At 40.8% G+C, this 26,755-nt stretch overlaps 9 protein-coding genes across 19 annotated transcripts in view; 1 reads left to right on the forward strand and 8 right to left on the reverse strand.

The window, feature by feature from the left end:
- LOC145889249 (nesprin-1-like) overlaps positions 1–26,755 on the forward strand; it is a 197,458-nt gene that overhangs the window by 104,978 nt on the left and 65,725 nt on the right. The window lies entirely within an intron of this gene.
- Positions 189–2,260, reverse strand: LOC145889829 (uncharacterized). Its single transcript, XM_082980866.1, has 6 exons — positions 2,145–2,260; positions 1,779–2,009; positions 1,291–1,509; positions 824–862; positions 578–692; positions 189–459 (listed from the first exon to the last, which is right to left on the reverse strand). Exons 1-6 carry the CDS (start codon positions 2,200–2,202, stop codon positions 189–191), a joined length of 933 nt encoding a protein of 310 aa, XP_082836992.1. The 5' UTR covers positions 2,203–2,260.
- LOC145889794 (uncharacterized) lies at positions 2,627–4,674 on the reverse strand. Its single transcript, XM_082980825.1, has 6 exons — positions 4,573–4,674; positions 4,002–4,223; positions 3,370–3,645; positions 3,185–3,262; positions 2,925–3,048; positions 2,627–2,867 (listed from the first exon to the last, which is right to left on the reverse strand). Exons 1-6 carry the CDS (start codon positions 4,610–4,612, stop codon positions 2,747–2,749), a joined length of 861 nt encoding a protein of 286 aa, XP_082836951.1. The 5' UTR covers positions 4,613–4,674; the 3' UTR covers positions 2,627–2,746.
- On the reverse strand, positions 5,590–7,425 carry LOC145889772 (uncharacterized). The gene is made up of 5 exons (XM_082980802.1): positions 7,273–7,425; positions 6,791–7,000; positions 6,290–6,532; positions 5,993–6,101; positions 5,590–5,865 (listed from the first exon to the last, which is right to left on the reverse strand). The coding sequence occupies exons 1-5, from the start codon at positions 7,298–7,300 to the stop codon at positions 5,625–5,627; spliced, it is 831 nt and encodes a 276-aa protein (XP_082836928.1). The 5' UTR covers positions 7,301–7,425; the 3' UTR covers positions 5,590–5,624.
- On the reverse strand, positions 8,056–10,386 carry LOC145889710 (uncharacterized). Of its 2 annotated transcripts, none has more exons than XM_082980714.1 (7): positions 10,291–10,386; positions 10,098–10,227; positions 9,763–9,915; positions 9,204–9,554; positions 9,042–9,141; positions 8,544–8,833; positions 8,056–8,470 (listed from the first exon to the last, which is right to left on the reverse strand). In XM_082980714.1, the coding sequence occupies exons 2-7, from the start codon at positions 10,135–10,137 to the stop codon at positions 8,358–8,360; spliced, it is 1,047 nt and encodes a 348-aa protein (XP_082836840.1). In that variant the 5' UTR covers positions 10,138–10,227; positions 10,291–10,386; the 3' UTR covers positions 8,056–8,357. The 2 variants fall into 2 exon arrangements, with proteins under 2 accessions (XP_082836840.1, XP_082836839.1); XM_082980713.1 differs by having other exon boundaries at positions 8,544–8,848.
- LOC145889683 (uncharacterized) lies at positions 11,611–13,787 on the reverse strand. 2 transcript variants are annotated; one of them, XM_082980680.1, is made up of 7 exons: positions 13,581–13,787; positions 13,242–13,397; positions 12,875–13,065; positions 12,715–12,817; positions 12,551–12,650; positions 12,043–12,347; positions 11,611–11,967 (listed from the first exon to the last, which is right to left on the reverse strand). In XM_082980680.1, the coding sequence occupies exons 1-7, from the start codon at positions 13,672–13,674 to the stop codon at positions 11,855–11,857; spliced, it is 1,062 nt and encodes a 353-aa protein (XP_082836806.1). In that variant the 5' UTR covers positions 13,675–13,787; the 3' UTR covers positions 11,611–11,854. The 2 variants fall into 2 exon arrangements, with proteins under 2 accessions (XP_082836806.1, XP_082836805.1); XM_082980679.1 differs by having other exon boundaries at positions 12,715–13,065.
- LOC145889568 (uncharacterized) lies at positions 14,605–17,586 on the reverse strand. The gene is made up of 6 exons (XM_082980547.1): positions 17,422–17,586; positions 16,837–17,061; positions 16,292–16,537; positions 16,036–16,111; positions 15,535–15,785; positions 14,605–15,359 (listed from the first exon to the last, which is right to left on the reverse strand). The coding sequence occupies exons 1-6, from the start codon at positions 17,492–17,494 to the stop codon at positions 15,100–15,102; spliced, it is 1,131 nt and encodes a 376-aa protein (XP_082836673.1). The 5' UTR covers positions 17,495–17,586; the 3' UTR covers positions 14,605–15,099.
- Positions 19,596–22,069, reverse strand: LOC145889574 (uncharacterized). The gene is made up of 7 exons (XM_082980553.1): positions 21,943–22,069; positions 21,546–21,725; positions 20,860–21,471; positions 20,686–20,778; positions 20,471–20,591; positions 20,218–20,350; positions 19,596–20,134 (listed from the first exon to the last, which is right to left on the reverse strand). Exons 1-7 carry the CDS (start codon positions 22,010–22,012, stop codon positions 20,009–20,011), a joined length of 1,335 nt encoding a protein of 444 aa, XP_082836679.1. The 5' UTR covers positions 22,013–22,069; the 3' UTR covers positions 19,596–20,008.
- Positions 22,888–25,327, reverse strand: LOC145889602 (uncharacterized). Of its 2 annotated transcripts, none has more exons than XM_082980583.1 (6): positions 25,240–25,327; positions 25,002–25,172; positions 24,275–24,871; positions 23,871–24,030; positions 23,692–23,764; positions 22,888–23,446 (listed from the first exon to the last, which is right to left on the reverse strand). In XM_082980583.1, exons 1-6 carry the CDS (start codon positions 25,307–25,309, stop codon positions 23,348–23,350), a joined length of 1,170 nt encoding a protein of 389 aa, XP_082836709.1. In that variant the 5' UTR covers positions 25,310–25,327; the 3' UTR covers positions 22,888–23,347. The 2 variants fall into 2 exon arrangements, with proteins under 2 accessions (XP_082836709.1, XP_082836707.1); XM_082980581.1 differs by having other exon boundaries at positions 22,890–23,446; positions 23,692–23,767.

Here is a 26,755-nt window from a genome sequence, read left to right on the forward strand (position 1 = left end):
GGCTGTTGCAAATGGTAATAATCGTACGAAAGCGTTTTATCCAACAAAGCCGCCACAACATTGCATTTACACAAAACTTTTTATTGTCTGTGATCATGATAACTCCATAGATATAAGAAAGAAACAACAAGTATACAATAATACCACAATTCGCTTCAAATTTACAATTTGGCGTTAAGTCTTCCAACTCAACGTATGTCGACATATGCCGAGGTGCGGCTGATGGGTTGCTCATAATGCGAAGTGTTGTGTGTCACTGGTTGAACGTAATCGTAGCTGTTTTGGTCTTCAGCGCCAATAAAAGAATTGACATAACCGGTGTCGATGCTAGAAACGCTCGGTGGCGTTTGTGGTGGACGCGCGGATGGAACACGGCGACCGGTAGGTGGCTCTTTGGACCGGTTTGAGGTATCGGATGGTTGGGGAAGAAGTTGTTTGCGGCCGGTAGAGGTCTTTTTTCTAAACAGTGAACAACTTGTTTTCAAAGATTCGAAGAGTCATTTTTTTTCCAACATAAGTAAAGAAAATACTAATGGTTTTAATAAAGGATTCGTGTTTGTTAGAGATAAAGTCTTACTTTTTTTCGTAGTAGAGCAAAAACGCCAGGATCACAGAAGTGGCTCCGAAAAGGGCACTAACAATCACCGCTACACGGAATGCTGTCCAGCCAGCTTCAAGCAATGTCTGTTTATCTAAAAGTCAAATAATTTCACCATTTCTAGTGAAAATGCAACACTACTTCCGAATTGAAACAAAGTTACAACAAAGTAACTCTGCAGTTATAATACTATCACAGCGAAAAAACTTTAAAACGTAGTTCTACCTGTAGGCGTTGGAGACGAAATGTTCAACGATGTAATATCTGTAACATAAATTACGTCAGTTGCACAGCTATCATATCAATACGTTAACACACAGAGCTTGCTGTCCAGTTTGTAGCAATTACGAAAACATGCGGAATATTGTATTGCAAACTCCCATTTCTAGTTAATAGGAATTGCTCTTCTGGCACTTAACTTTCGAAAGTGTTCATTAAAACCAACGTTGTGTTCACCATTAATTACTATGCGAGGCAGCAAAAATACCCCCTTCCTATAGGTTTATAAACATTGCGATATTGGAATACCAGTACCTACAAAAGACATAAGTCTAAAAAGGCCAACAAAAATAGGTTATATATGCATACACTGTCAGTTTTGAGCCTGAAAACTATCGTTTCTGTGATTGTGGTATAATTTTACATAAGGTGGAAATCGTCAGGGCCAATTGCAACAGACAGGGGACACTCACGCAACGGGCAGTCCACAAAAGTGAAGTTGATTGAAGCTCCCTTGTAGTTTGATCTTGCGTTCGAGTAAAACCCGATCACTGGTGGCCATTTATCAACCGAATACACGTTCATTCCGCATCCACAGCTAGGAAGCATGTAATCACAACCCTGTTCCATCATTCCCTCCGGCGCGAATGCGTAGCAGTTTTTGGGCGCACTGTTTCCGCACAACCGTAAACCTGCGATAATCAACAGCAAAACTGTTAAAGTCGGATAATAATCAAACAGTGCATCGCTAGATTCGTTGCCCAAACAGGAAAATAGGCGCTTTTAAATTCTAATGCACTGTACTTTTCTGGCAAACATTACACCAAACCAACAAAAATTAATTATAAACTAAACTAGACGAACACCTAATAACTTGGGGAAAAAAAAACTAAGCTAGACGAACACCTAATAACAGGTTTTTGTCTGGTTGCAATCCATGTTTCATTAAACCTATGCTGACCGTTGGGGAAAGTGATGTAGTCTGTGTTGCATGTCACTGATTGTGGTCCTGTATTCAGCATTTCCACTCTGAGTACAAGGATTTGATTGGGAGCTCCGTGCAACGTCCAATAACATCGTTGGTTCGGAGGATAATAGCTGTAGATGTAATTGGGAGTCCTGATGACTCCGCTCTTAGTCATGATGTTTATTTCGTCTGGTTCAAGGGCGCATCTCTGTGCGTTGTTTGAACCTAAAATCATTGGGAAATATCGGAAATAGTTATCGTACAGTTACGACGTTACTTATTCCAAATAAACCCGTGTAAACTTTAAGTGTTGATTTCGTGTATGATACATACAAGACGTTGTTTAATGCTTCCCCTTACCTGCAATAACCAATATCAATCCCACCAAACATAACTTTTGGTTCATTTTTATTCTCATCAAAGCAAAGACACAAAGTGCAAAAAATGTGTCCGCCACTGTTCGTCTTCCACTCCTGCCTTCCACTTTCAAATATTTCGGTTAACATCTGCTTAACCATCATCAGGTGTTATGACGCATGTTTACTGGCCTATTGCGCATGCGCAAACGAGCAAGGCGATTAATCTCGCTTTCGGCGCTGTCGAACCGACTTGGGTAATTCCGAGCCCTGCCTGGGTTAAACTCGTATAGTTTCCGCTCTTTCTAGCGATGAGCAATAGGAAATGATGTACTGTTGGGTCACAAGAATGCACGCGAGTCCTGCACATTTATTTACCTTTGCAATCTGCGCACGAAGCAAACTGTAAACTCTAAATGCACTTATTTACAATTTTCTGACTGTCAGAGTAAATTTCTTGCCGAAACCGGATCGGACACTGGGCCTTCACGTACAATATAATTTGCGCTACCAAAATGGCGAAATGCAATTAACGGCAAACAAACAAAGTTTCTTTGAAATAGCAGTAGAAGTAGAAAAAAGTGCACATCACGTCAACCACGCTGATTAAATCTTCCTGTCTGCATCGATGTTGTGGTAGTGATCCAAATTATGCAGTGAGGTCTCGTCGCGAAAATTTTGGTTGCGAAACGTCACGGGAGAATCAAACGATGGCGAACGCGGTCTTCTGTTAATAAGAGTCTAAGTGTCCACGGCGCTTGCGTAAAGCTTAATCATGTCGTACCTGTAATACATGACCACCGCGACGGTGGCAAGGAGAAGGATGAGGGAAAAAACTCCCATGACGACCGCAATTATTTTTATTCTCCGTAAATCTGTTTCCAACGAAGCTTCGAGCGAAGATCGACCTGAATTATACTGAGGTTGAAATACAATACACAACATAGACAAAATTGTTAGTCCGTTTTTTACTCTGTTGAACCCACAGAACAGCTAACATATAGCTGTCAAACCGAATAATAAAACATTATAAGAAGAGCAAACCTTGCGGGAGGCGTTTAGCGGCAGTAGTTTCATATTCAGTTGACCGCATGGTGGTGCTGGTGGTCAGTTTGGTTTGTTCTGTGTTAAAAACAGGGCACTAGCAATAAAAAAATGCGTGCTTGGTTTATCAACAATATTTTTGGACATTTATAGTTCTTTAAATATTACAATATTCACTACTGCACCTTCTGTGATACTCGTGGTCACTTCGCTTCTCTCAATACTCGGACAATCGATAAAGGCGTAGCTGAAAAGTGCGTAGTAATAATGCGAATCGCTCTTAATCCGTGGCGGCCAGGTCGTGCTCTGCCGCGTGGGATTCGGACATGCGTCGGTGACGTAGCGACCCGCTTGGCACGTGACCGCTTCCGGCGAAGTCGGCGGCGTGACGTAGAGGCCACACCAGGCGTCGGTCGTGTGTTTGTATTCGCGTGACGTGTTGTCGTGCGGGAGAATCGAGCCTGGGAAATAGGCGAACATTTGTATTGTCGTGCACAAAGCCCACAGGTTGGGTTTGCATTGCGGTATGCTAAATTTACATTATTTGGATGTTTTATGTGGCACACCTGATATATAATGAATTTTATATACTTTATTCGATATTGTATCTGTTCAGTTGGCATGATTGCAAGTTTTGCAAAACTACACACAAAATTCTGAGAATAAAAAGACTAATGATGGCATAAGTTCTTGTCGAAACGTTTTTCGTGTCAAACATGGCAATGTTGACAACATTATCATGGGTCAGTCTTTTTTTTCTTTTTAAGTTTTAAAATATCTACCAAATAAACACATCGAAAAAATTTTGGAAACTAACCGTCTGGTAGGACGACGCTGTCTCTCCAATAATCATCAGTATATCTCACTATGTGGGGAACCGTAACCAGGAACATCACATCCGTGCGGTTGCTAGGCGGAGTAAACGTCCAATCACAAACCTCGCCAGTGCTATTCCATATTTCGTAGTAGAAATGACCGTGACGTTGAGTAAAGGTGGTTTGGCCACACGAAGCGTCGCAAAGTGTATAACAGAGCGCCCCTAATTTTAAATGCAAGTATCTGTTACGTGCAAGCAATGACGTGCATGACATGTTAAGTTAAACAGTTAATGTTTCCATCTATTTAAGTAATGACACTGCTATATTTATTTATTTAAGATTCTATAAAATAAATATTACTAGTCTTTCTAATAGACATGTTAAATTCAGCAATTATTAAATCCGGTGTATAATTAGGACGTCACGATGAAAAAAAATAGGAAAGTCTTCCGAAGACTAACATTTGACAAAAAATTTTTAGCAATCATTAAGAGGAAGACAATTTTATACAACTTTCTAACGTTCCCAACTGTCAAAAAATACAACAAAATAAATACCAAGTGTACTTACCTACAAGGACGAGTGCAATAACAAATGCTTGAATCCCCATAACCGTCCCGTTAGAATCCAGCAGTTGTGCTCATACTTATATCAGTACCAAGCGACCGCATGTCGCGTTTCAAAACACCAAAACAATACACGACACAAACTGACCTCCAAGAAGGGGAAAAAACATTCGGCACGATTTGGCACAGAAGCAAACATTACTGTCTCTCGCGGCTCCTTCTTTCCCACACTATTCTCTTTCCTCATCAATCACAACGGCACGGGCGTTTCTTACACTGGATATTGGTTGCTCCCCTTGCGTCCGACTCGGGCGAGTTGTTTTGAGCCCGTGGTCGATAATTGCGATTTGCACGGTGCATATGCGGCGCGGTTGGAGCACCTCCCGTGCTTTGTCAGACCGATGTATATTTCGTCTCGCCTTGTACGTCGGTGACCGCACGACGGTTATTGGATAAATGAGATTGTTGGATCGATACCTGACGTGTTTAATTGCCTCCTTAAGACTCCCTTATAATTATCTATACGCATGACAATATTAAAATATGAGACTGTTAGTTATTGATATTTCACACTTAATGAAAAGCAATTCCGTTTGTTCGCATTGCGTATTTCTGTGTGTTAGATTTAGGTAAACATAACTGGGAAAAAAAGTTTGCAGTGGACCAAAACAAACGCACAGTTAGTAGGTTTTGTTGCATTGTTTTCACACATTCCGGTATTTTACTAAGCGCTTTTACGACTACAATAACGTCGCGATAAATCCGTACATCTCGCAATCACGTAACACTGTCGGCAAACACTCCACAATTTACTTGACGTGATGGATTGATTGCAACCAAGGGGACAAAAATCATAAAACATCACACAGTTTGAACTTGTATGTGTATTTATTCCGTATCAAAACACGTACACTTACAGTGATAAAATCGGTTTCCTTTGTTTTGATACAGCGTCGTTTACGTCAACACCTTCGTTCATTATTTCACAAACATACAAATGGCAATAACCTATTGTCTGGAATAGGTTTGACGTCGCTTCCGTAAGGTTTCGAACCCTCAACGTTCGAGTTGGTTGTAAACCAGGTTTGAGTTCTCACTTGCTGCGGAAAGACCCTGGTACTCGTTGTCGGAGTTAAGCGTCGAATTGGCGTACGGCGTTTGATAAGTTGGGTTGATTGGTGGCAGAGGTGTATTTGCTCTTGAGCGCCCACTGCTGGTAAGAGCACTTCGTTGGTGAATGCTGTTGTTACTTTGCGGTTTTTGTTCAGGGCGTGTTTCTTTCTTCCGCTTGTCTCGACTAAAAGTAAATTTTGATAGTTTAAAAAGCGTACAATCAAAGTATATTAGGTTTCGTGCAGATAAACCTACGGTGTAAGTGTAACGCTCTAATTATCACACGCTTTACCACAGTGATCGTAGCTTACATTGCTTTCACGAGAAGGGCAGTTGATAACAGAACGCTTATTGTCAGCAAAACTCCGAGAATCGCGAACGTTCCGATCATGGGATCACATTGCGATTGGGAATCGGAACCTAAAAAAGCATAGAATTCGTGGCATAGCACGACCACTGCACAGTAAATTACAGTTGTATATCAATCAAAAATGCTTAAGTCCAGTGGTTCCCAAACTTTTTTGTACTCACAAGTCCCTTGTACATTTTCTTTTATTAAACCCCTCGGGTTGTGAACTACTGCTTATAGTAAGTCGCAAGACGTTCACCTGAGTTGCCTGCGCTGTTGGAGTCGCAAGGTAGATACGTGTATATAAACTGCACGTAAAAGTTGTTCGAACCACGGCCTGTGACGACTGGTGGCCACTGGGTGGAGACGTTTGCCGGTTTGTTGCACGCACTTTTGAGAATCTGTCCTGGTGTGCAAGCCTTGGAATTTTGTGGTACATAGACTCCACACCATGCGTCGTCGGGATATTTGTATTCTATCGCTTTGTATACCAGCAGATTACCTGCAGTTGAGTTGTGTATCGGGTTAAACTTGCATCGGACCAATGTGTCATATCCGCTACAATGGCTATTCAATCGGAGTGGTAAATCGAGGGCATTGCCCTAAGGTTACAAATTTAGCCTCACTAACGGAATATTCACACTCTCTTTAGGTAAGTTAAAATAGTGCGCATAGTTTTCAGCACTTTACAAACGAATATGGCACTTAAGTTTCAGATAAAGTTGTCCAGAACTTGTTCATGTTAAAATCAGGAACGAACCGTCGGGCAAATATATGTATTTTCCTGACTGGTAATTTGTTACATATATTATCGTCAACACCAGCAAGACGTCCTTTTCCTTGTTTGGAGATGTAACTGTCCATTTGAAACCTTGGTTTTTTTGTACTGCGAAGTAGGCTGTCCCAATCGTTTTGTTTGTGTTGAGCAGAATAGTTGTGGCGTGTGTCACCACTGCCAAGCAAAGACAAGCTGCCAAGTGCAAAACAAGCTCGTTAAAACGTACCAAAATGGCGGAGCATTTCAAAAATTTACAAAGTGCTTGAGGTGTGTAATCATCAACACAGGTTCAGTACGTATTTGTATTGGAAAAACCCAAGCTGGCCGATCTATAACCAGTTACTTGTCAAAATGTCGTGCTATACGTGGCTTACATTCTCTTTGGGAACTACCCTTTTAAACGGTTACAATGTGTGACCATAAAAAATTGAAGCAATGCGTCAATAAATCGTATCAATACTCACTGAGGAAGGATAGTCCACGTGCAAGCATTGTAGTCTTATCTTCTCCGAAAAGTTTACGGCCGGGGATAACTTGAAACTTCTGTTTGAATATACAAACCAATGCAACAATGTCAATGCAACATTTTCGAAAAACCGTTATCACATTCTGTGCTAAAATCTAGTGCAAGATGCATGTTATTAACGCGCGCAAATGCATTGTGTACTGATACTGCATACACCTGCTGGCCTTTATCTCAACTAATGGACTGCCCTCTCGCGGTCCTTAATATCTTTATTGCAACAGTGTAAGCACACTGTATAGTCTCAATAGAGCGAATTAGATACACTCGCACCTGCGGTCGACACACAGATGACGGTAAATCACACATACAGTGGTGATATCATAGGAGAGGGCTGCCCGACAACTGCTGACGTCACACGGAAACGCGTTGCATCAACGTTATTCAAGGAGGGCACAAACACAGTAACGCCAACTAACCTCTGTTGTGTCCTACGACAACCTCTTCGACTCTGTCACAAGCAACAGTGTGATTTGTTGTGTTTTTCTTTCGATGATTTTGAATGTTTCGTATACGGAATGTTAAGTTTCAAACCTTACAGGGGGGATTTTAGTCTGCCTCACTTTAAGCTGTTGGCTACGCATGCAAATCTGTTTGCGTTTGCTATTAACCAAAACAAACAATACCAGTCTGTTTTTACCCATTATAAGGGCGTTGTGTTGACCATGTTTGTACAAAATGAAACGAGATCACAACAATTGTAAAGCACAAAAGTTAATAAACAGTCACAAACATCATTTTCAGCAAATGTTTTGTTTCAATTTGTTGCCACTTTAATGATCAAACGTTCATTATTTATTCGGAAATGTGTGACGTCACGAGTGAAAAATGCACCTAATTTCCTGTTTTGTTTGACATGTAGCCCTCTGTGGCTGTTCCGATATCAGTCTCGTACCGACTGAATAGTGCAATAATTTTACGCTATGTAGATTTCAATGCGCACAGTAAAGCGTTTTCCACGTTTGCCACATTTGCCACAAGCGCAAATCGGCGTAACACAATCAAACTTTTATAAAAAACATTTTTTTATCGATTTCCGTCATCCAGTACAATGTATTCCGGGATGTTTTGTGGAATCGGAGCAAGATATCCCTCGTTATCCAACCTCACCTGTTCATTCCTTGACGTATCAGCGTGTCCTAAAAACGAATAGCAGTATGTTAATGAAGTGGAATATTTTGCCTTCGTCACAAGCCACCAAATGCTACCCACTGTTCTGTGACGGAATGAATTTCCTGCTGCAACGGCAAAGGAATTTTCTGCCCAATATCGTAGTGCTGGTGGTCGGTCGATCATAAACAGGAATGTTCGGTTTCAGTGCAACTTTTGGACATAGGACTGCAGGACTTTTATCTGCATTGGCAACCGTTTTGCTCACGTGGTTTACGTTGTCTGTCGCCTCAGATCGGCTTTGTAATGACTGGGAACTTGCTGAGGTTGGGAGGACGGGGATTGAACGATCTTGTGTTTCTGTCTTGCTGTTTGGCGCCTCCATCTTCGCGCTGGAAATGCATTTTCTGTAAATCGAGTAAAACTTAATAGGGCACAGAGAAATAACTGATTATGCAGCCTTGGATTCGCACAATTCTGTGTGTTCGGTTTTGCGTTAAAATTGCGTGGCAATAGGGTCGTTTTTCAATCCCCTACATACAGTGATGTACAAAAAGTGCAATAAATGACTGCAAAAATATAAACGTAAGGAACACAAACCTCAGTTTCTTCATGTACCGTTTCCGGCTGTAACACAACACCACGTTGCAGAGCATGGATAGTGAAAGAGCTCCAGCCAATGCAATAGCCGCGAAAAAACCTAATAATTTAGCCATTTTCATATTGCTGCTCTATAGTTTCAGTGCATACACTGCGACATACCTATTTTCCAAGACTCAATGGTTAAACCCGTTTTTACAGGCATTAATGTTGTTCCATGCGAGGTTGTCTCGTAGTGTCTCGTGGTTGCTTCTGAGGTCACATGCTGTGGTTTTTTGCAGGTTAAGTTGACAGGTTTGCAAGCGTAAAACGTGTGAATTACGTTTGACAAATTTTGAGTTCTGTTTACGAGAAAGTCAATTGTAGGAGGCCACCTAGCGGACTTGCTGACTATTATTGACCCGTTGCAAGAGCGCGTTGCAATTGCTGTAAAATTGCACCAGCTTGCGAAGACCGCATAACTTTCAACAAACATGTAGCACGTCTTCTGTATCGGACTTGTTAGTTGGGTATCTGTTGTTAACAATGTGATGTTAACATCATTTACAAAGGAACATACGGTGAACTGCAATATATTGTGGTGTGTTTGGCATTTACTATGAACAAAAAACTACACCAACCAACCATTTATTTAAATACACTACCGTTATAATAGCCACAACCTAACATAAAGGCACCAAAAAACTTCTTTAAAAAACAGTATAGCCCCAACACTGCTTACCATCCGGCAATACGATTCCATTGTTAGCATCCGTAACGTCGATTTCCAATATCTTGTAAGTCGGGTCGGGTGGTGTAATAATGATGGTTTTGTTGCTTCTCAAGAACATGTTATTTTTGCAACCGACAGTCGTATGTGCAAGGGCAAATGTAACTGTAAGAATGTAAAAGCAATAAATCGAATACCTAAATGCAGATGTACATAAATTTTAAATTGTTCCATTTCTTAAAGTTCATCGCAGGTAGTTTATTAACATGTATATATATTTACTGTATCGTAACACAGTCGCACAGTTTAGTTTGCTTTTGAATAATTAGGGACTAATATGTACTTACCTATATATGCACAAACAAAAACTTGTAGTTGGTTTGTCATTTTTCGTATGGTTCTCGTTCAGCGAGTGAAGTTCCTGTTAAAAACCTTTTTATGGCATTCCATGCATACGCAACCCTTTCATAACTGCTGCTAAACCTAATTTGGTTTCATCAGGCAGTTGAATTGAGCATTTTATTAAGCACCGATACTTACTTGTTTGGGCCCCATGCGTACTTTCCTCCTTGCTATTATAGGTAGTGATTGAGCTTTCTTGCTCGAACTCTGCCCAACTTCCGTATTAGACAAATCACGAATATGGTGTGATTTATATTTTCGACAGGAGGTCAGGTAGTGGGCATCGGGGTTTTGTATCCTTTGTTCTCACCAAGACGGTGATTATGCCTGACTATAGAGGAAATGGACTTAATCGTTCACTACAAGAAGGGTCACGTCAATTTCCAGTCACTTTTTTGAGAACTCGTTTTATTTTTTATGCACAAAGTTAAAATAAAATTGCAAACGCTGTCCTGCTATAAAAAAAAGAAATGGATCGCGTTGTTAAGTTGACTTCTTCCAATAATTCGACACTTCGGTTGTCATTTAGCTGAACTTTATCAGGAACTGCTGGTTGGCAAACCGTTTGGGTCATATTTAACAACGTTATCAACAAACTGTGATGCTTTCTAAACATGGACGTAACAATGTGGGCACAACGTATATACATATGTACACATTTTGCCTAACGTAGTTTAATTGTATTTGGATTTTCATCCTTCTCTGACGTTCTTAACGTAAACTTCCGATCCGCTTTGATCTTGCGTTTCGTTAAAATCTAAATACTCTACTTGGTTTGTATGCATAGGCATCTCATACACGTCGTTAGTTGAGGTGTTTTGATAAAGAGCATGCGCTCCTTCGTTTCCTGTCGTTGATGAGGAGGTTGTGGATACATGTTGGGTCATTGCAGTTAGAGTACGACTCAGAGAAGCTGCGGATGGAGGCGGGCTAAGTGAGGGTGCCTTAGGTTCTGCGAAAACATATAATTCAATACTGATACCACAGTACCTAAGCCAGATCCAAGTTATTTTGCCAAGTTTCCCATTCCTCTGTGTATAGGTCAGAACGGCGGAAGTGGTGTTTTTTTGTTTCAAATGTTAGTAAAGTCACGAAGCGGACATACCCACAGAAGGTGTACTCAAAACACACTGACTCGCGTCCCATGACAACGTCTTCGACACTATCTCAAACAACAGTGTGATTTGTTATGTTTTACTTTCGATGATTTTAAAGGTTTTGTGAGCGGAATTTAAAGTTTCAAGCCTAACAGGGCGATTTTAGTCTGCCTGACTTAAAGCTGTTGGCTATGTATGCAAATCTGTTTGCGTTTGTTACCAACCAAAATAAACAACACCAGTCTGTTTTCACCCCTTAACGGCCGTTGTGTTTTATTGTACAAATTGAAACGAGTTCGCAACGAAGCACAAAAGTTAATAAACAGTCACAAACATCATTTTTTAGCAAATGCTTTGTTTCAATTCGTTGCCCATTAAATGATCAAACGTTCATTATTTATACGGAAATGTGTGACGTCACGAGTGAAAAATGCACTTAATTTCCTGTTTTGTTTGCCATGTAGCCGTCTGTGGCTGTTCGAATATCGATCTCGTACCGACAGATGAATGCAATTTATGCTATTTAGTTGTTTCATTGCGCACAGTAAAGCGTTTTCCACGTTTGCCACAAGCGCTATTCGGCGTTTTCTAAAAAAAAATTAATTTCATCGGTTTCCGTCATCCAATACCATGTATTCGGGGATGTTTTGTGGAATCGGAGCAAGATATCCCTCGACATCCAACCCCGCCTGTTTATTCCTTGACGTATCAGCGTGTCCTGAAATAACGCATAGCAGTATGTTAATGAAGTAAAATTTTTCGTCTTCGTCACAAGCCACTAAATGCTACCCACTGTTCTGTGACGGAATGAATTTCCTGCTGCAACGGCAAAGGAATTTTCTGCCAAATGCCGTGGTGCTGGTGGTCGGTCGATCATAAACAGGAATGTTCGGTTTCAGTGCAACTTTTGGATACCGGACTGCAGGACTTTTTTCTGCATTGCCAACCGTTTTGCTCACGTGGTTTACGTTGTCTGTCGCTTCAGTTCGGCTTTGTAATGACTGGGAACTTGCTGAGGTTGGGAGGACGGGGTTGGAACGATCTTGCGTTTCTGTCCTGCTGTTTGGCGCCTCCATCTTCGCGCTGGAAATGCATTTTCTGTAAATCGAGTAAAACTTACTACGTGCAGAGAACCAACCGATTATGCAGCCTTGGATTCGCGCAATTCTGTGTGTTCGCTTTTGCGTTAAAATTGCGTGGCAATAGGGACGTTTTTCAATCCCCTACATACAGTGATGTACAAAAAGTGCAATAAATGACTGCAAAAATACGTTTATCATATAAACGTAAGGAACACAAACCTGAGTTTCTTCATGTACCGTTTCCGGCTGTAACACAACACCACGTTGCAGAGCATGGATAGTGAAAGAGCTCCAGCCAATGCAATAACCGTGAAAAAACCTAATGATTGAGCCATTTTTAAATTCCTGCTCTATAGTTTCCGTGCATACACTGCGAAACATACCTATTGTCCAAGACTCAATGGTTAAACCCGTTTTTACAGGCATTAATGTTGTTCCATGCGAGGTTGTCTCGTAGTGTCTCGTGGTTGCTTCTGAGGTCACATGCTGTGTTTTTTTGCAGGTTAAGTTGACAGGTTTGCAAGCGTAAAACGTGTGAATTACGTTTGACAAATTTTGAGTTCCGTTTAAGAGGGAGTCAATTGTAGGAGGCCACCTAGCGGACTTGCTGACTATTATTGACCCGTTGCAAGAGCGCGTTGTAATTGCTGTAAAATTGCACCAGCTTGCGAAGACCGCATAACTTTCAACAAACATGTAGCACGTCTTCTGTATCGGACTTGTTAGTTGGGTACCTGTTATTAACAATGCGTTGTTATCATCATTTACAAAGGAACATAAGGTTAACTGCAATATATTGTGGTGTGATTGGCATTTATGAACAAAAAACTGAACCAATCATTTATTTAAATACAACATAAAAGCACCAAAAAACTTATTTAAAAAATAATATAGCCCCAACACTGCTTACCATCCGGCAATACGATTCCATTGTTAGCATCTGTAACGTCGATTTCCAATATCTTGTAACTCGGGTCGGGTGGTGTAATACTGATGGTTTTGTTGCTGGTTTGCAACATTGTGTTATTTTTGTGGCCAGCAGCCGTATGTGCAAGGACAAGTGTAACTGTAGGAATGTTAAAGTAATAAATCGAATACCTAAATGCAGATTTACGTAAATTTTTACATTGCTTTGTTTCCTAAAGTTCATCGTAGGTAGTTTATTAACGTGTAAGTATATATACAGTATCATAATAAAGTCGCACAGTTTTGTTTGCGTTTGCATAATTGGGGGTTAAGATGTACTTACCTACAAATGCACAAACAAAAACTTGTCGTTTCTTTGTCATTTTCCGGTTCTCGTTCAGCGAGTGAAGTTCCTGTTTAAAACTTTTCTGTGGCATTCATACATACGCAACCCTTTTATAACTGCTGCTAAACCTAATTTGGTTTTATCAGGCAGTTGAATTGAGCATTTTATTAAGCACCGATACTTACTTGTTTGAGCCCCAGCGTACTTTCCTCCTTGCTATTCTAGATAGTGATTGAGCTTTCTTGCTCGAACTCTGCCCTAACTTCCGTATTAGACAAATCACGAGTCTGGTGTGATTGATATTTTCGTCCGGTCGTCAGGCAGTGGGCATCGGGGTTTAGTATACCTATGTTCTCATCAAGACGGTGATTATGCCTGACTATAGAGGAAATGAACTTAATCGTTCACTATAAGAAGGTTCACGTCAATTTCCAGTCACTTTTTTGCGAACTCGTTTCATTTTTAAAGCACAAAGTTAAAATAAAATTGCAAACGCTGTCCTGCTATAAAAAAACAGAAATGCTTCGCGTTGATAAGTTGGCTTCTTCCAATAATTCGACACTGCGGTTGTCATTTAGCTGAGCTTAATCAGGAACTGCTGGTTGGCAAACCGTTTGAGTAATATTTGACAACGTTATCAACAAACTGTGATGGTTTCCAAGGATGTACGTACCAATGTTAGCACAACGTATATACATACGCACACGCATTTCTGCCTAATCTAGTCTATTGTATTTGGTCGGTAAGCAGATTGTCTAACCGCTACTTTTCTCCTTGTCAATACAGGTAGTGATCAAACAAATTCTCCCTTCCAACTAGAATGCTCTTCTGACTTTCCCATTAGATAAAGAACAATCCTGATATGGAGTGATTCATATTTTGTTCGGTGGTCTGGAATTGCGCTTGACACGGAAGTTAAATTTAATTGTTCCTACACAAGCACGCGCCATTGATGAATTTTAGCACCACAGAGTTCCACAAATCATTTATTTTTCGAAAGAACAAAATCGAAAAAGGTTGTTCTGTTATCGTATACCAAAAGCACACATATTTTTCAGCACTAAGTGTGTTCTCACAAAAATATAGACCGAATTATGTGAGCTGCAGACAGTTGTGTAGACACTGGTTAGCCGGCAATGTCTGTCGCTCACTGATCACCATTGGCTCATGTGCTTGTACAAATACATATTTTTTTGATTCAACATTTTCGGCTTCTGCACAAGTGGGAATTTTAAGGGAATTACAGACGTGTTTACCCTGTAATGACGAAAATATCAAAAAATTTTTGTTTATTGCCCTGTTTTTATTTAAGATACACATTTTTAATGCCCTCAAGGGAATGCGACAGTTCAACAACTTTTTGCTTCGCGTTTAAGCGACACTGCCATGGTTCATAAATGTGCGCAAAATGATTGCAAGATGTATATATATATAATACACAACTACATCGAAATGCAAATATCACAGTTTGATTTCAAGAGTTCAGCTTGAAATCAAGAGTATGTTTCATCTTCTTTCATCCTTCTCTGACGTCCTTAACGTAAACTTCTGATCCGCTTTGGTCTTGCGTTTCGTTAAAATCTAAATACTCTACTTGGTTTGTATGCATAGGCATCTCATACACATCGTTAGTTGAGGTGTTTTGATAGAGAGCATGCGCTCCTCCGTTTCCTGTCGTTGATGAGGAGGTTGTGGATACATATTGGGTCATTGTAGTTGGAGTACGACTCAGAGGAGCTGAGGCCGGAGGCGGGCTAAGTGAGGTTGCCTTAGGTTCTGCGAAAACATAAAATTCAATACTGACACCACACTACCTAAGCCAGATCCAAGTTATTTTGCCAAGTTTCCCATTCCTCTGTGTATAGGTCAGAACGGCGGAAGTGGTGTTTTTTGTTCCAAGCCACGAAGCGGACATACCCACTGACAGTGTATTCAAAACACTCTGACTCACCGCTAATCTGTCGTTGCGCCAAAGTTGGCGGCGCGATGTCGGATACGGGGACTTTATCATTCTGCCCATTGTGCTGTGACACGACCTGCAAGTTGCTGAGGTGAGACTGTACGGAGATGGATCGTTCTGGAAGTCCCGGTGCTGGTAGCTGCAGCGTCCCCGTGTGGCTAGTTGAGTTAGACATTGGATCATACGACGCCGTCGCATATTCGTTGATGACAAGTTTGTCGCCTTTGATGAATTTCTTTCTCCTGTGTTTATAAAATGCCCACATTTTTATGCACATTTCCAATTTGGCATTAAAACGGTGTTATCAAGGTTTAAAACTAATGTAGGTATTGCAAGTAAATAGACTTTATTATTGTCACTTTTGATACTTTTATCTGGAAGTCCCAATTGTTATTCAGCTTGTTATTCACCAACCACCTAGAGCGGTTTTCTCACTCAATCCAGGTGCTGGGCAAGCAATGACGCTTTTCCTGCTATACAACAAATACTCACATGATAACGTAGATGAGTACGGCGAGCATCACAAACGTGATGGCAAATAGAACACCCAATACGGCTGGGGCCGGATCTTACAAAAAAGCAATAATTCATTACATTAAGTTTAATTTTTTGTCCTCAAATCAACACGCAAATCATTGAAGTCACAAAAGGATATATTTTGTCTGATATAACTACCACAACGTTTACTTCAAAGCAATTTGTTCTCTAGGCTGAAAAAAATGCAGTGAGTATAGGTTTTCGGCGGTACCGTGAGCTTTGGTCTTTGGACACTCCAAAAAAGCGTAGGAGAACAAATATTGTCCTTTTTCTTGGCTTTTGATGGAAATCTTCGGGGGCCATGACGTCGCTATTTTAGGGTAAGTGTCGTTGCAAACTTCGGCCAGTAGATCAAAGCAACCGTGCTGGTTCGATTTTTCTTTCACGAAACCGTAGCATAGCGGCGATGGTGTGTACGATGTGTAAGATCGTATGTTGGTTTTGGGCGTAACTTTACCTTGGGGGAAAGCATGAGGGTTAATTTATTTCTTGACGAAACATGATTGTTTAGAATTTCACTGATGGTGTGCAATTGAAAAGGCAAACTTCATTGTTCAGCGAAGGTGAGGTTGCATGGGTACATTCCAAAAAATCTTTGCCAGGTTTAATTAGTGCTGTAGCAATCGTTTTTGTTTGTAAAACTATCCATCAAACATTAATTGATACCATGAACACATATGATGAGAATTGCTTTCAATATAATGGAAGTGACTTACTCAATATCGAATCGAATTACTTTCTTTAACAAAGTCCTACCATCTGGAAGCACTATTGAGTCCACATCCTTATAAAGCCTCAAGACCACCATGCGGACAATAAAGATGGGGTTTTTCGTTGACAGCGGTTGCGTGAAAGTCCAACTGCAGTTTATGGCTGTTGGCGTAGTTCCCACGATCGGTGCAAGTGCAAGTACTTCACCGAATGGCCCGTATGTCGTTGTCCTATCACAGCCCGACGATGCCGAACACGACACAATGTAAACTGAAAAAAATGCGCAAAAACTCTGTGAAGTACGAGTTACTGAAAATGTTGAATATTGCCGGTGCGTATTGAGTTGCCGATGAGTATGTTATTATCTCTATACGAAAACGTTTTAAGCATCAACTTTCATGGGTACGCGTATAGTATTGATGTCACAAGAGAAGGGCCGCAATTTAGTTTGAAAGTGAAAGTTCAGTTCCAAAGCAGAAGGATCACTTCAAAATGTTTTTTTATTATGCACCGTCTCACACGTAGTATTTATGTCACTCTACATCCGCATCATACGTTTGCTGTGTTATTAAACAAAACTACCAGCTCACTTGGCCCAACTAATTTACGCTGCAAACAGAAACACTTTACCTTGCATAAAAAACAAAACCATTCCGCAATAAACTTGCAGCTTTTCGATGGACATCTTTGTCAAGAGCAACATTTCTACTTATCAATTCCCAATGCGGTGTTCTTAACTTTTATATTGTGGTATTTTCCTCACATATATATATGTATATTCTCTCGGCTTAATACCCGTCCCTGACGACTATTTTTGCACACGAAGATAAAAGGAGAGCTGACTTCCCTCATTCGAAAGTAATTCATCTTCTCCGTGCGCGCACGTCCGACTTCCGAACCCGAGCAACATCGTACCGTGTTGGCACTTGGTTTTGGTAAAAACTTCCGGCGATCGCACGCTTCTTGCCGTCTGTATGCTGGTCTATGGTTACAAACAATACCATGCGAGAGACAGGGGTCAAATTCTGGTTTGAATGCAGCAACCACTTTATAATGGAGTAAACTCGATGACATATAATTGTCAGACCGCTGGGCACAAATTGTCAGACCGCCTCTATGCTGAATGTTTCGTAACTGTGAACATTGTGCCGAATGCTTATCTAGTATATAGACTATATAGTTTGATTGATATACTGCTGTTTTGCGCGTTTTCGCTGGATGCAAGGGGCTGTAACTCCAGCCTTGTGTACGTGACATATTAGTGTTCCCCTACGCACCCAAGGATCTTTGTCGGTCCGATTTTGACGCCTGGTGGCGTGCGGGGAAGCATCATAGACCACTTCCGCCACTTTTTTTTATTTGTTGCTGACCTACCAATGTCGTAAAAGTGCGAAGTCATTAAGTGAAGGTCAACTTGTGTCGAACTGCACGTAATGTGCAGTTATACGTCACAAGGTTATACGTCATAGGGTCAATCGCAACCAAACTGAAAATATGGTGGAGTAATATCGACCTATTAACTTGTTGCCAAAAAAAATGGCAACAGACACTGAACAATGCTTTAAACAGATACTGAAAAACTAACAAAAGTTGCACAAAACCCTTGGTTTAAAAATCGAACATTTTTTTGCGCAAAATGTATTTCTATGAATAATGAGGCAAAAATCGTTTCAAGTTTCATTCACCATAAACGCAGTCAAACTTGACTTAAACCAACTTCGAACCTAGCGTAGAGCAGGATTAGATTTTTGGTGCATCAATCCAGGATTAAAATATAATCCCGGATAGAGAATACGACAATCTGGAATAATTCCACGTTTAGCGGTGGATTAGCTTGATTAAGGATTGAGGTGTTGTATTATTCAATAAATGCATGATCCATGAGGAATGACTTCCGTATGGTGGGAACGTCCATCTGAGTAGTCGGTTACTAAATGTCAAGCTCGACATGACCCGTAGTAACCCAACGAGATATGAATATACCATCCTCCGCCGACAATGTTGATGTAACATATCCGTCTCCCATCATGCGATATGCTGTAACGAGAAGCCTGGCGGCATATTGATATATGCTGATGATAGCTGTACACGTTTCATTGCTTGCTTCCGTAGGTGTCTGCGGCTTTATGATCAGTGAATAATAATAGCTCATGTCGATTTGAGTTCCCAATTTATTTTGGTATAAATTTGAGAGACATACTTACAAAATGTTGAGCTAAAACAATGAAAAGCTTATCTGAGAACTTTGAAATCACGCAAAATGATATAAATTACTCACATATGTATATGAGATATACGCAATGTAGTATTCCAAATCTTGAACATTTTGACACTAATCCATCTCGGACAATTCGGGGTAAATCCTGGTATTTTGCAAGCGTGTCAACCACTTGTTTGGCTGTGCTCAATCAAATGAAGTATTAATGTTCTAAAACAGCTTTTTTGATCGCCACTTCTTACTACTAACGTATTTAAAATTTTCGCAAACTTTCGTGTGTTTAGATTACGACTGAAGTATTTCAAGGGTTATGGTGACCCAGCATACGTGTCTGTGAGCGTAATTTGCGTGGTAGTACGGATGCACGTCTTGTTGTATTTTGTGTAACTTTGGCATTCTCTTTACGACTCATACATTTGGTCATGCGAATTTTGTTTACCTTTCCACGTTTTTTTTTTGTTTTAATTACCACTGTATGTGAAAGCGTCATGGTAACTTATAAAACTTGGATCTTTTTCTGGAATATGTTTTCATATGCAAGCACGGCCTTCTATCCACTATACAAAACACTCCAGCATTCCCTGGCAATAAGAAATATAAATTGAACAAAGAACGACCATGCGAAACTTCGATACTTAACAAAACAGGATACATTACAGTCGATGAAACATATTTGTGAAGAGAAATTTGACAAGAAAAAAGGGCAATTTACTCGCTTACTTGCAATCAATTTGGATCGAAAATTTTGCTTCCGTCTTATTCAAAAGAAGCAGATTGTCTACGAGGCATTGTGTTCAAGTAGTGATAAACAGTAATTGTCATGTGTATGTTTCAGCAACAGCGAGAACAATCGTCTTAGCAACAGTACGGCACAGTCTCACAGTAAAGTCATGTGGCACGGTTTTGCCGCGCTGCCACATGTCACACAGAGGTTATTGCAAAATATACTCAATATAAATTCTCTGTCGCCACGTAGCGGACGTAAAGCCACGCTCTCTCTTACGTTTCGGCGAAATTGCTACCTCTGCTACCGAATCCTGAGTCGCTGGTGACGTACCGAACTTTATCCGGAGTCGATTCGTCGACCATCATCGGCGCCGCATTGTCATCTGTCGGCGCTGCAGCCTATTGAATACAGTAGACTTGCGTAACATAATAAACACGCAGGCAAGTGATCCTGCAACTGAGAATTGAAAATGTCAACTTACAACTTGTATTTTCTCGTGGTTTTCATTCAATTTCGTCTTTCCATTGGAAAGGGAATGTTTATCAACCATTGGAATCCCCGTTTCCTTGTCCGTGGCGATGTCTTTCGCTTTCTCTCCAGTCTGGCGACGTTTTCTGTTAAAATGAGTTTACGAGTGTCGATGACGATAAAATTTTACAGTGAAAGTAATTAAACCGCTACAATTCAAACGTTGTCATGTAATGTTTCACAAAAAACAGACCAGTGGACAATACCTTAAATAAAAATAAACTGCTGTTACGACTACCGCCAGCACAATCAGCACCATCAAAGAAATTAGCATTGGTATTGTTTTGCTGCTTGCTGTATTGGTTAAAGCAGTTTGCGTTGTTTGGTCTGTAAAAAAAATACGTTGGGTTTAGATACAGTTGGCAGCAAATTATTTGTAACATACACCGCTCGGATACAGCGTATATTACACAAAAATTACCGTTTGCCTGCTTTCCTTGTATCTTCTGATCATAGGCTGTTGACTGTATAACATCGGTTGAAATTGAAGCGGATTTCTGCTGCTTCGCGACATCTGCAAAATCGTAATATGAGTGTTTTGGATTTGTATTCAATTTTGAGACACACGAAAAAACCAGTGACTTGTGAAGCGCACCTAAAGCTGTAGTTTCTTTGTACTGGGTTCCAATCGACGTGCTAATATTCGGCTGTAGTGTGATGTGCTGACCTTCTTGTTTAGACGTCATAGACTGCGGTGTAGCCGTGGTAGTACCAGCGGTAACGGTATTTCCTCTCTCCGTCGCTATCACGACGTTGTCTACTGACCCAATAGTGATGGAATCAGATGTGGTTGAAATTGGGGTTTTCGTTGTCGGGTTTTGTTTTGTAATGGTGGAGATTGTGGTGCTTTCTCCAGTTGTCGTTATGGGCGAAGTTGTCTCCGAAATAGTCGGCCCAGCAGCTGTAGTAACTTTCAAAATTTTAGGACTTCTTGAAGTGGATTTTGTAGTTGTAGTGCGCAACGTGGTGGTGGTGGCGGTGGTGGTGATGGCGGCTGTCGTCGGTTTAGGTGTTGTTGTGTAAATTTTTGTCCCATTCGCTGGACATTCGCCACATTTTCCATATTCTTTCCCACTGGTGTAATTACTCACGATGGGACACCAGTAGTAGCTTCTGAGGTAATTTGTATAATGAATACAACTTGTGTGGTTATGTCCGTGTTCGTCTACGTACGGCCAAACGCACTGCTGGCCATCAACGGTACATTCTGCGCAGGGAAAAAAAAACATTTTTGATTTTTCGATAAAAGTAGGTGACAGTTTTGTAAGGCACACACCCTACCTGTTTTGGGGGGAGGACATGCATCCAAGCAGTAACTATAGTCCACATTTTCAGTGCTCGACGTAACTTCTGACTTAATTCCACACCATTTGCCACGAAAACTAGCAATACACCTGTTATATTGCTTGCCCTTGTATGTAAATGGAAAGACGCAGTCGATTCCACTTCTGGTACATGTTCCTTGAAATGTAAAGAATTCATAGTTTAACTATTCACACATACACAACGGGCCTACGGCAACAAGATTAGATCATCACACAGCAATCTTAATGTAAAAACCCACGAGGCTTTACGGAGGTCGTTGCTAAAGGAGACTGCATAATTCATGGATGAGAACACCATCGTACGATTTCTAGTGACGCAACCAAGCATCCAGTGTAATCAAAGGCTGACTTACTGTTTGCACTTTCCACATTTCCTTCGCACACGGCAAAAACCGCAACAATTACTAAAGATGTTGAGAACATTGCTGTCAATTCAATACCAACAGAATATCAAAAATGAACAATTATAACCCTAACCTTGTAAAAAAACATGAACCTTATTAACAATGTGAATTGTTGCGTGACTATTACCTCACACCACGCAAAAGTTACTATAGATCGTAAAAATCTCACTTCTACAGGCTATTGTGTATGTCCCAGTCGTTGACTTTTTGTCCTTGGGACAACGGCTGGCTCTACCATACCCCGTAAACATTTAGGCTTATGAATCACACAAGCATATGGGAATTGAGGAAGTTGGTCTACCGAGCAACGTGTTTTACGCATACCCTTCCTTGTATCTTGCCAAACCTTGTAAAAACTACGGCAAATGGACCATTGTTTTCTAAACTTAACTTGTAATATATGCTTGTATGTATGTAAGCTGTCATTGTGATTCCATATTGGTTATAACCTAAAGTTAATGCAGCTACCGGAGTGATTTTTGTGTTGACAACCTAACTAAAAAAAGGAATCCTGTCTGTAGCTTCATTTCTGTAACACTTCTGACCTGGTAATTCAGAAAAAATAGTTGTACTGTTACAACCGCTCACACAACTGCCAGTTGTTTGAATAGCGCCAACAGAGCAACGCGGATACTACAGGGCGGCACTTCGTTTCAACGTGGTGCGAGCGCTCAAATGTCAGGTTACTATGGGTCACAATTGTGCCGGTGGTATTGCAGGTCAATCGGATCAAGCTACCACGATTGTTGGAACTATTCTTCCTTTTCCTACACGCCGCGTTGATTTACATAGCTTGCTTGAGACATACAAACTGGCCAATGGGTACTTTCTACAAGGTTAACTGCTACTGCAGAAATTCAGCCTTTGCGCTTAAATGGATCATTCTTTAATCTTTTCGCTGTTGCCATTGAATTATACAACAGCAAATCAATACAAAAAGCAGGCGTTTTTGAAAGAGATGATCGATAACTTACACACACATACATACAAAATGGATTTGAATATACAGCATTTGCATGAACCGTACGATGCGTTTCATTGTACAATGATAAACTGGCGAGTTTTGGAAGAATCCGACACAGCAGTGATTCGGAAATAACGGATTGCAACCCAGGATATCACGTTCATTCATACTTATACATGTAGATAAACATAACCACTGGAACGTGGTGTTGTTTGGCAGCATTCGGTATCGCATATACACAATGGCTCATTGTCAATGACTAGTGACTGCTGGCCTTTTGTAGAAATACAACATGGAAACATTTGTGTTCTAGCACCGTATCGCTCATTATTAGAATGTCGGCCCAGTCCCAGAATTAGTGTTTTGGAACAAAATCAGCAATCAAGTTTTTCAAACGGCTTGCATGGCCTCGTCGACACCAGAGTCTGGCGCCGAAGCATCGCTGCCTTCTTCACGTTTCGCTTCAGTGCTTTGAGCAACGGCTGCGGTCTGGAAACAAGGAAGTCGCCGCAGGCAATTGTGATATTGTTCCAACTAACCGTTTTAAGCAAAAAAATAATTTTAACAAAACAACGTGTCTGTTGAATCTCGGCACGACTCGTCAGTAAAACTTGAGTTTCTGTAACATCTTCTACAATGTTAAGAGGTTATCTCTGTTACTGTTTAACTCGAGTTGCTGTTTAACTCTGAATGGAAGTTAAAAAATAACGCTTTTTGTGTGGTATCGAACTTACTGTTTGCTGCATTAGTGGCAAGGCTGTTTCGGCATTTATTTCCCGGTCAGAGTCTCCTTTGCACCCGCCACACCTGCTGCAAAAATTACAAAAACTTTCTCTGACATTCATTGACATGCAACGAGTGGAGGTGAGCACTTTGTCAAACTACATATATACTTACGACGTTACTGGCTCACCTCTTGCAACAACAGAAGACCACAAAAAATAAAAGCACAGCGACTCCCGCCGACATGGCCACAATTATCCAAAGCAGACTGCTTTCAATAGGTGGCGCAGTTGAGTCCGTTGTCGGTGTCTCCATGTCGGCGTCACGATGAACATCAGAATCTGCCCAGTCTAGACCAACGTTACAAGCTGCATTAATGTTTAGATCATAATGTAGCAACATAGTTGTTGTCGATGACTAAATGAGGTATAATAAGATTCCCAAAGTGTATGTAACAGCCTTTTATAAAGAATATAGATTTGTGTCCAATATATTATTTCATGCCCTGCTAGACTACAAATAAAATGAATTGTGGTCATTTTCGGTATTATCAGGTCGGACTAAACCTTTAAAAAAGTTATTTCACATTCTTACCACTATTTTTTGTTCCATCGCGTGTTGCAACATGACTCGAATCTTTTGTTGAGAAGGCGTGGTAAATTGGCGTTGAACCAGTCTGATCGTCGAAGCTCAATCGTTCATTGTCAGTCGTTTTACTGCGTGGGGAGTTTGTCGCAGAAGTTTGCTGCTCAGTTGGTGTCGTGCCAGCTATTGTTTCATGTTTATTTGACGGGGTTGTCGACAAGTTTTCTGTGGTAGTCTCCGCGGCTTTACTGCTTGGATCTAGTGGCTCGATCTGAGCCGAAGTGTGAATAGCTTCTACAGCCGTCGTGTATTCTCCTGCCGTTCTCATTGCGTTAGCGATAGTTGATACAAATCGACTTGCGTATTCTGTTGTCGTAGAAACGTAATCCGGGTCGTGCCAGGGCCACACTGACGAATACAGCACCGGGCCACCTTCAGGGCACGTGTCCGCGCATTTGCCATTCTCGCGGCCACCTTTAAAGTTTTCGACGATGGGACACCAGTAGTAGCTGTTCAGAAACGAACTGTAGTATATGCAGCTCGTGTGGTTTAAACCATTATCATCGACGTATGGCCACATGCACTGAAACCCCTCAACGGTACATCCTGTGGCAATGAAAATATTAGAAGAACGAATTTGAGCCTTTTCCATATAAACACAACTTGCACAATGTTCCTACGCATCTTTACAAGAAAAATGTGCAAGAAAGGCGAAATGCAAGCAGAGCGGGCTTACTTGATTTTGGGCATTCTATACAATAACTGTAGTCCACGTTTTTTGTTGCCTCGGTTATTTCTCGTTTTATCCCGCACCAGGCCCCAGCAAAACTTCCAATACAGGTGTTATATTGCCTTCCTTTGTAGAGAAAGGGAAACACGCAGTCCACCCCGCTTTTGGTGCAGGTTCCTGCCGACAAAAATAAACTGGATGTTTAAACCAGTAATATGCACTCAACTAATGCAAACTTACGTACGTTCGGAAGCTAATACAGCTCTCCACGAACACGCCACAAGCAAAGGAAAGTAAAACGACCAGTTACCCATGTTTACCACTAGCCTACATAACCTGAATATATAAAAACCAGTACCACCTTCTTGTACATGTGATTTACGATATGAATATCAAATTATTATATACGGTTAAAGTTACGGATCAAGTCGTTTTTCTTTTACCTTTCTGGAACAGCCTTAAATAACACCACAGAAATACTCTGTCCATACTCTCACTTGATTTAGTTTTCAGTTTCTACGCGTTTTGATACACGAGGTTGCAACTGCTGAAATTCTCGCCTAGTAACTCTTCTTTACATCTTGAAATTCAAGTCAATCCTCTAGACCCGAGTAACATCAACATTTGTCGACTATTTGCCCGACCAAGCATTCGCTTATTACAAGAAATCGTGTAGCTGCGTTCGGCGGACTTGCTTGTAAAATTGCTTATCTTTAAAGCGATAAGGAAACACTTCCAGTGATCATAAGAGCTCTGGTCTCACGGTTTTGGACCGCTTCCATTTACAGACGTTCTTGGTAGACCCACCTCAAATACAAACTGATTATTTTGAATTCTGGAGACCGACAGATTTTACCCAAAAAAGATTTTTTATACGTAATTTGTAAAACTATACAAAACACGGTAGAACTTTGAATTGTTTGGTGCTGTCATTTGCCCAAATCCTCCACGACCGTATCAAAATGAAACATGTGACTACCTTTAAGTATAGTTTTAAAGTTTGCCGAACATAATTAGACTTTTGTATCCGACGTTATGTACTGTTTGCATAGTTTCAGTATCTGTACAAAACCTCAACATAATTCGCTACATATGTCTTTCGATCAAAACAAACTAGTTTCGCTGTAACGCCATCCTTACAGTCCAATGTTCGATCATGTAATTACAATGCGCACAAGGAACTTATTTCATCCGTCCTTCGTGACCTTCCATGTCGTCGTAAAGGTATTTGGCATTTGATGGCCTTCCTTACCAATAGGCCAAGATACTTTACCTCCGTTGCAGCCATTGTGTGAAGCGCTTATGTTTGTCAACACAGTAAAGTCGTTCGTTTCTATGATGACCACCTGTCATCAGAGTTGTCGCTCCAGATCTTGCAATATTGTAATTCGCACTGTGAAGGAATTGTCATAAAGGCGTTGCATGGAATGATATTACCGCTACAACATGGATCGCAAAACGGTTTCTCAGTTCATATCATGCAACAGTCTTATTCAACAAGGCGCACAACAAAGTTTTCCACAATTGCTTTGATCCTTCGAGTAGTTACAATAACCGGAAATTGGTTTGGAAATGACTGGAATTTCCACGAAATTTTGTTCGGTCTCCTGACCACAAAACAATCGCGTTGGGCGGTTACAATTTCTCATTCTGTGTTTCTGTGCTGAGAACAAGCATGCAGTACATTTCCATTACCATGTTATAGGCTATACGTTACTATAATTTGTTAGAAACATAAAGTTAGAGGCTTCTAGCTTCAA

Source organism: Ascidia mentula, chromosome 2 (assembly GCF_947561715.1).
Source record: "Ascidia mentula chromosome 2, kaAscMent1.1, whole genome shotgun sequence".
NCBI lineage: Eukaryota > Metazoa > Chordata > Ascidiacea > Phlebobranchia > Ascidiidae > Ascidia > Ascidia mentula.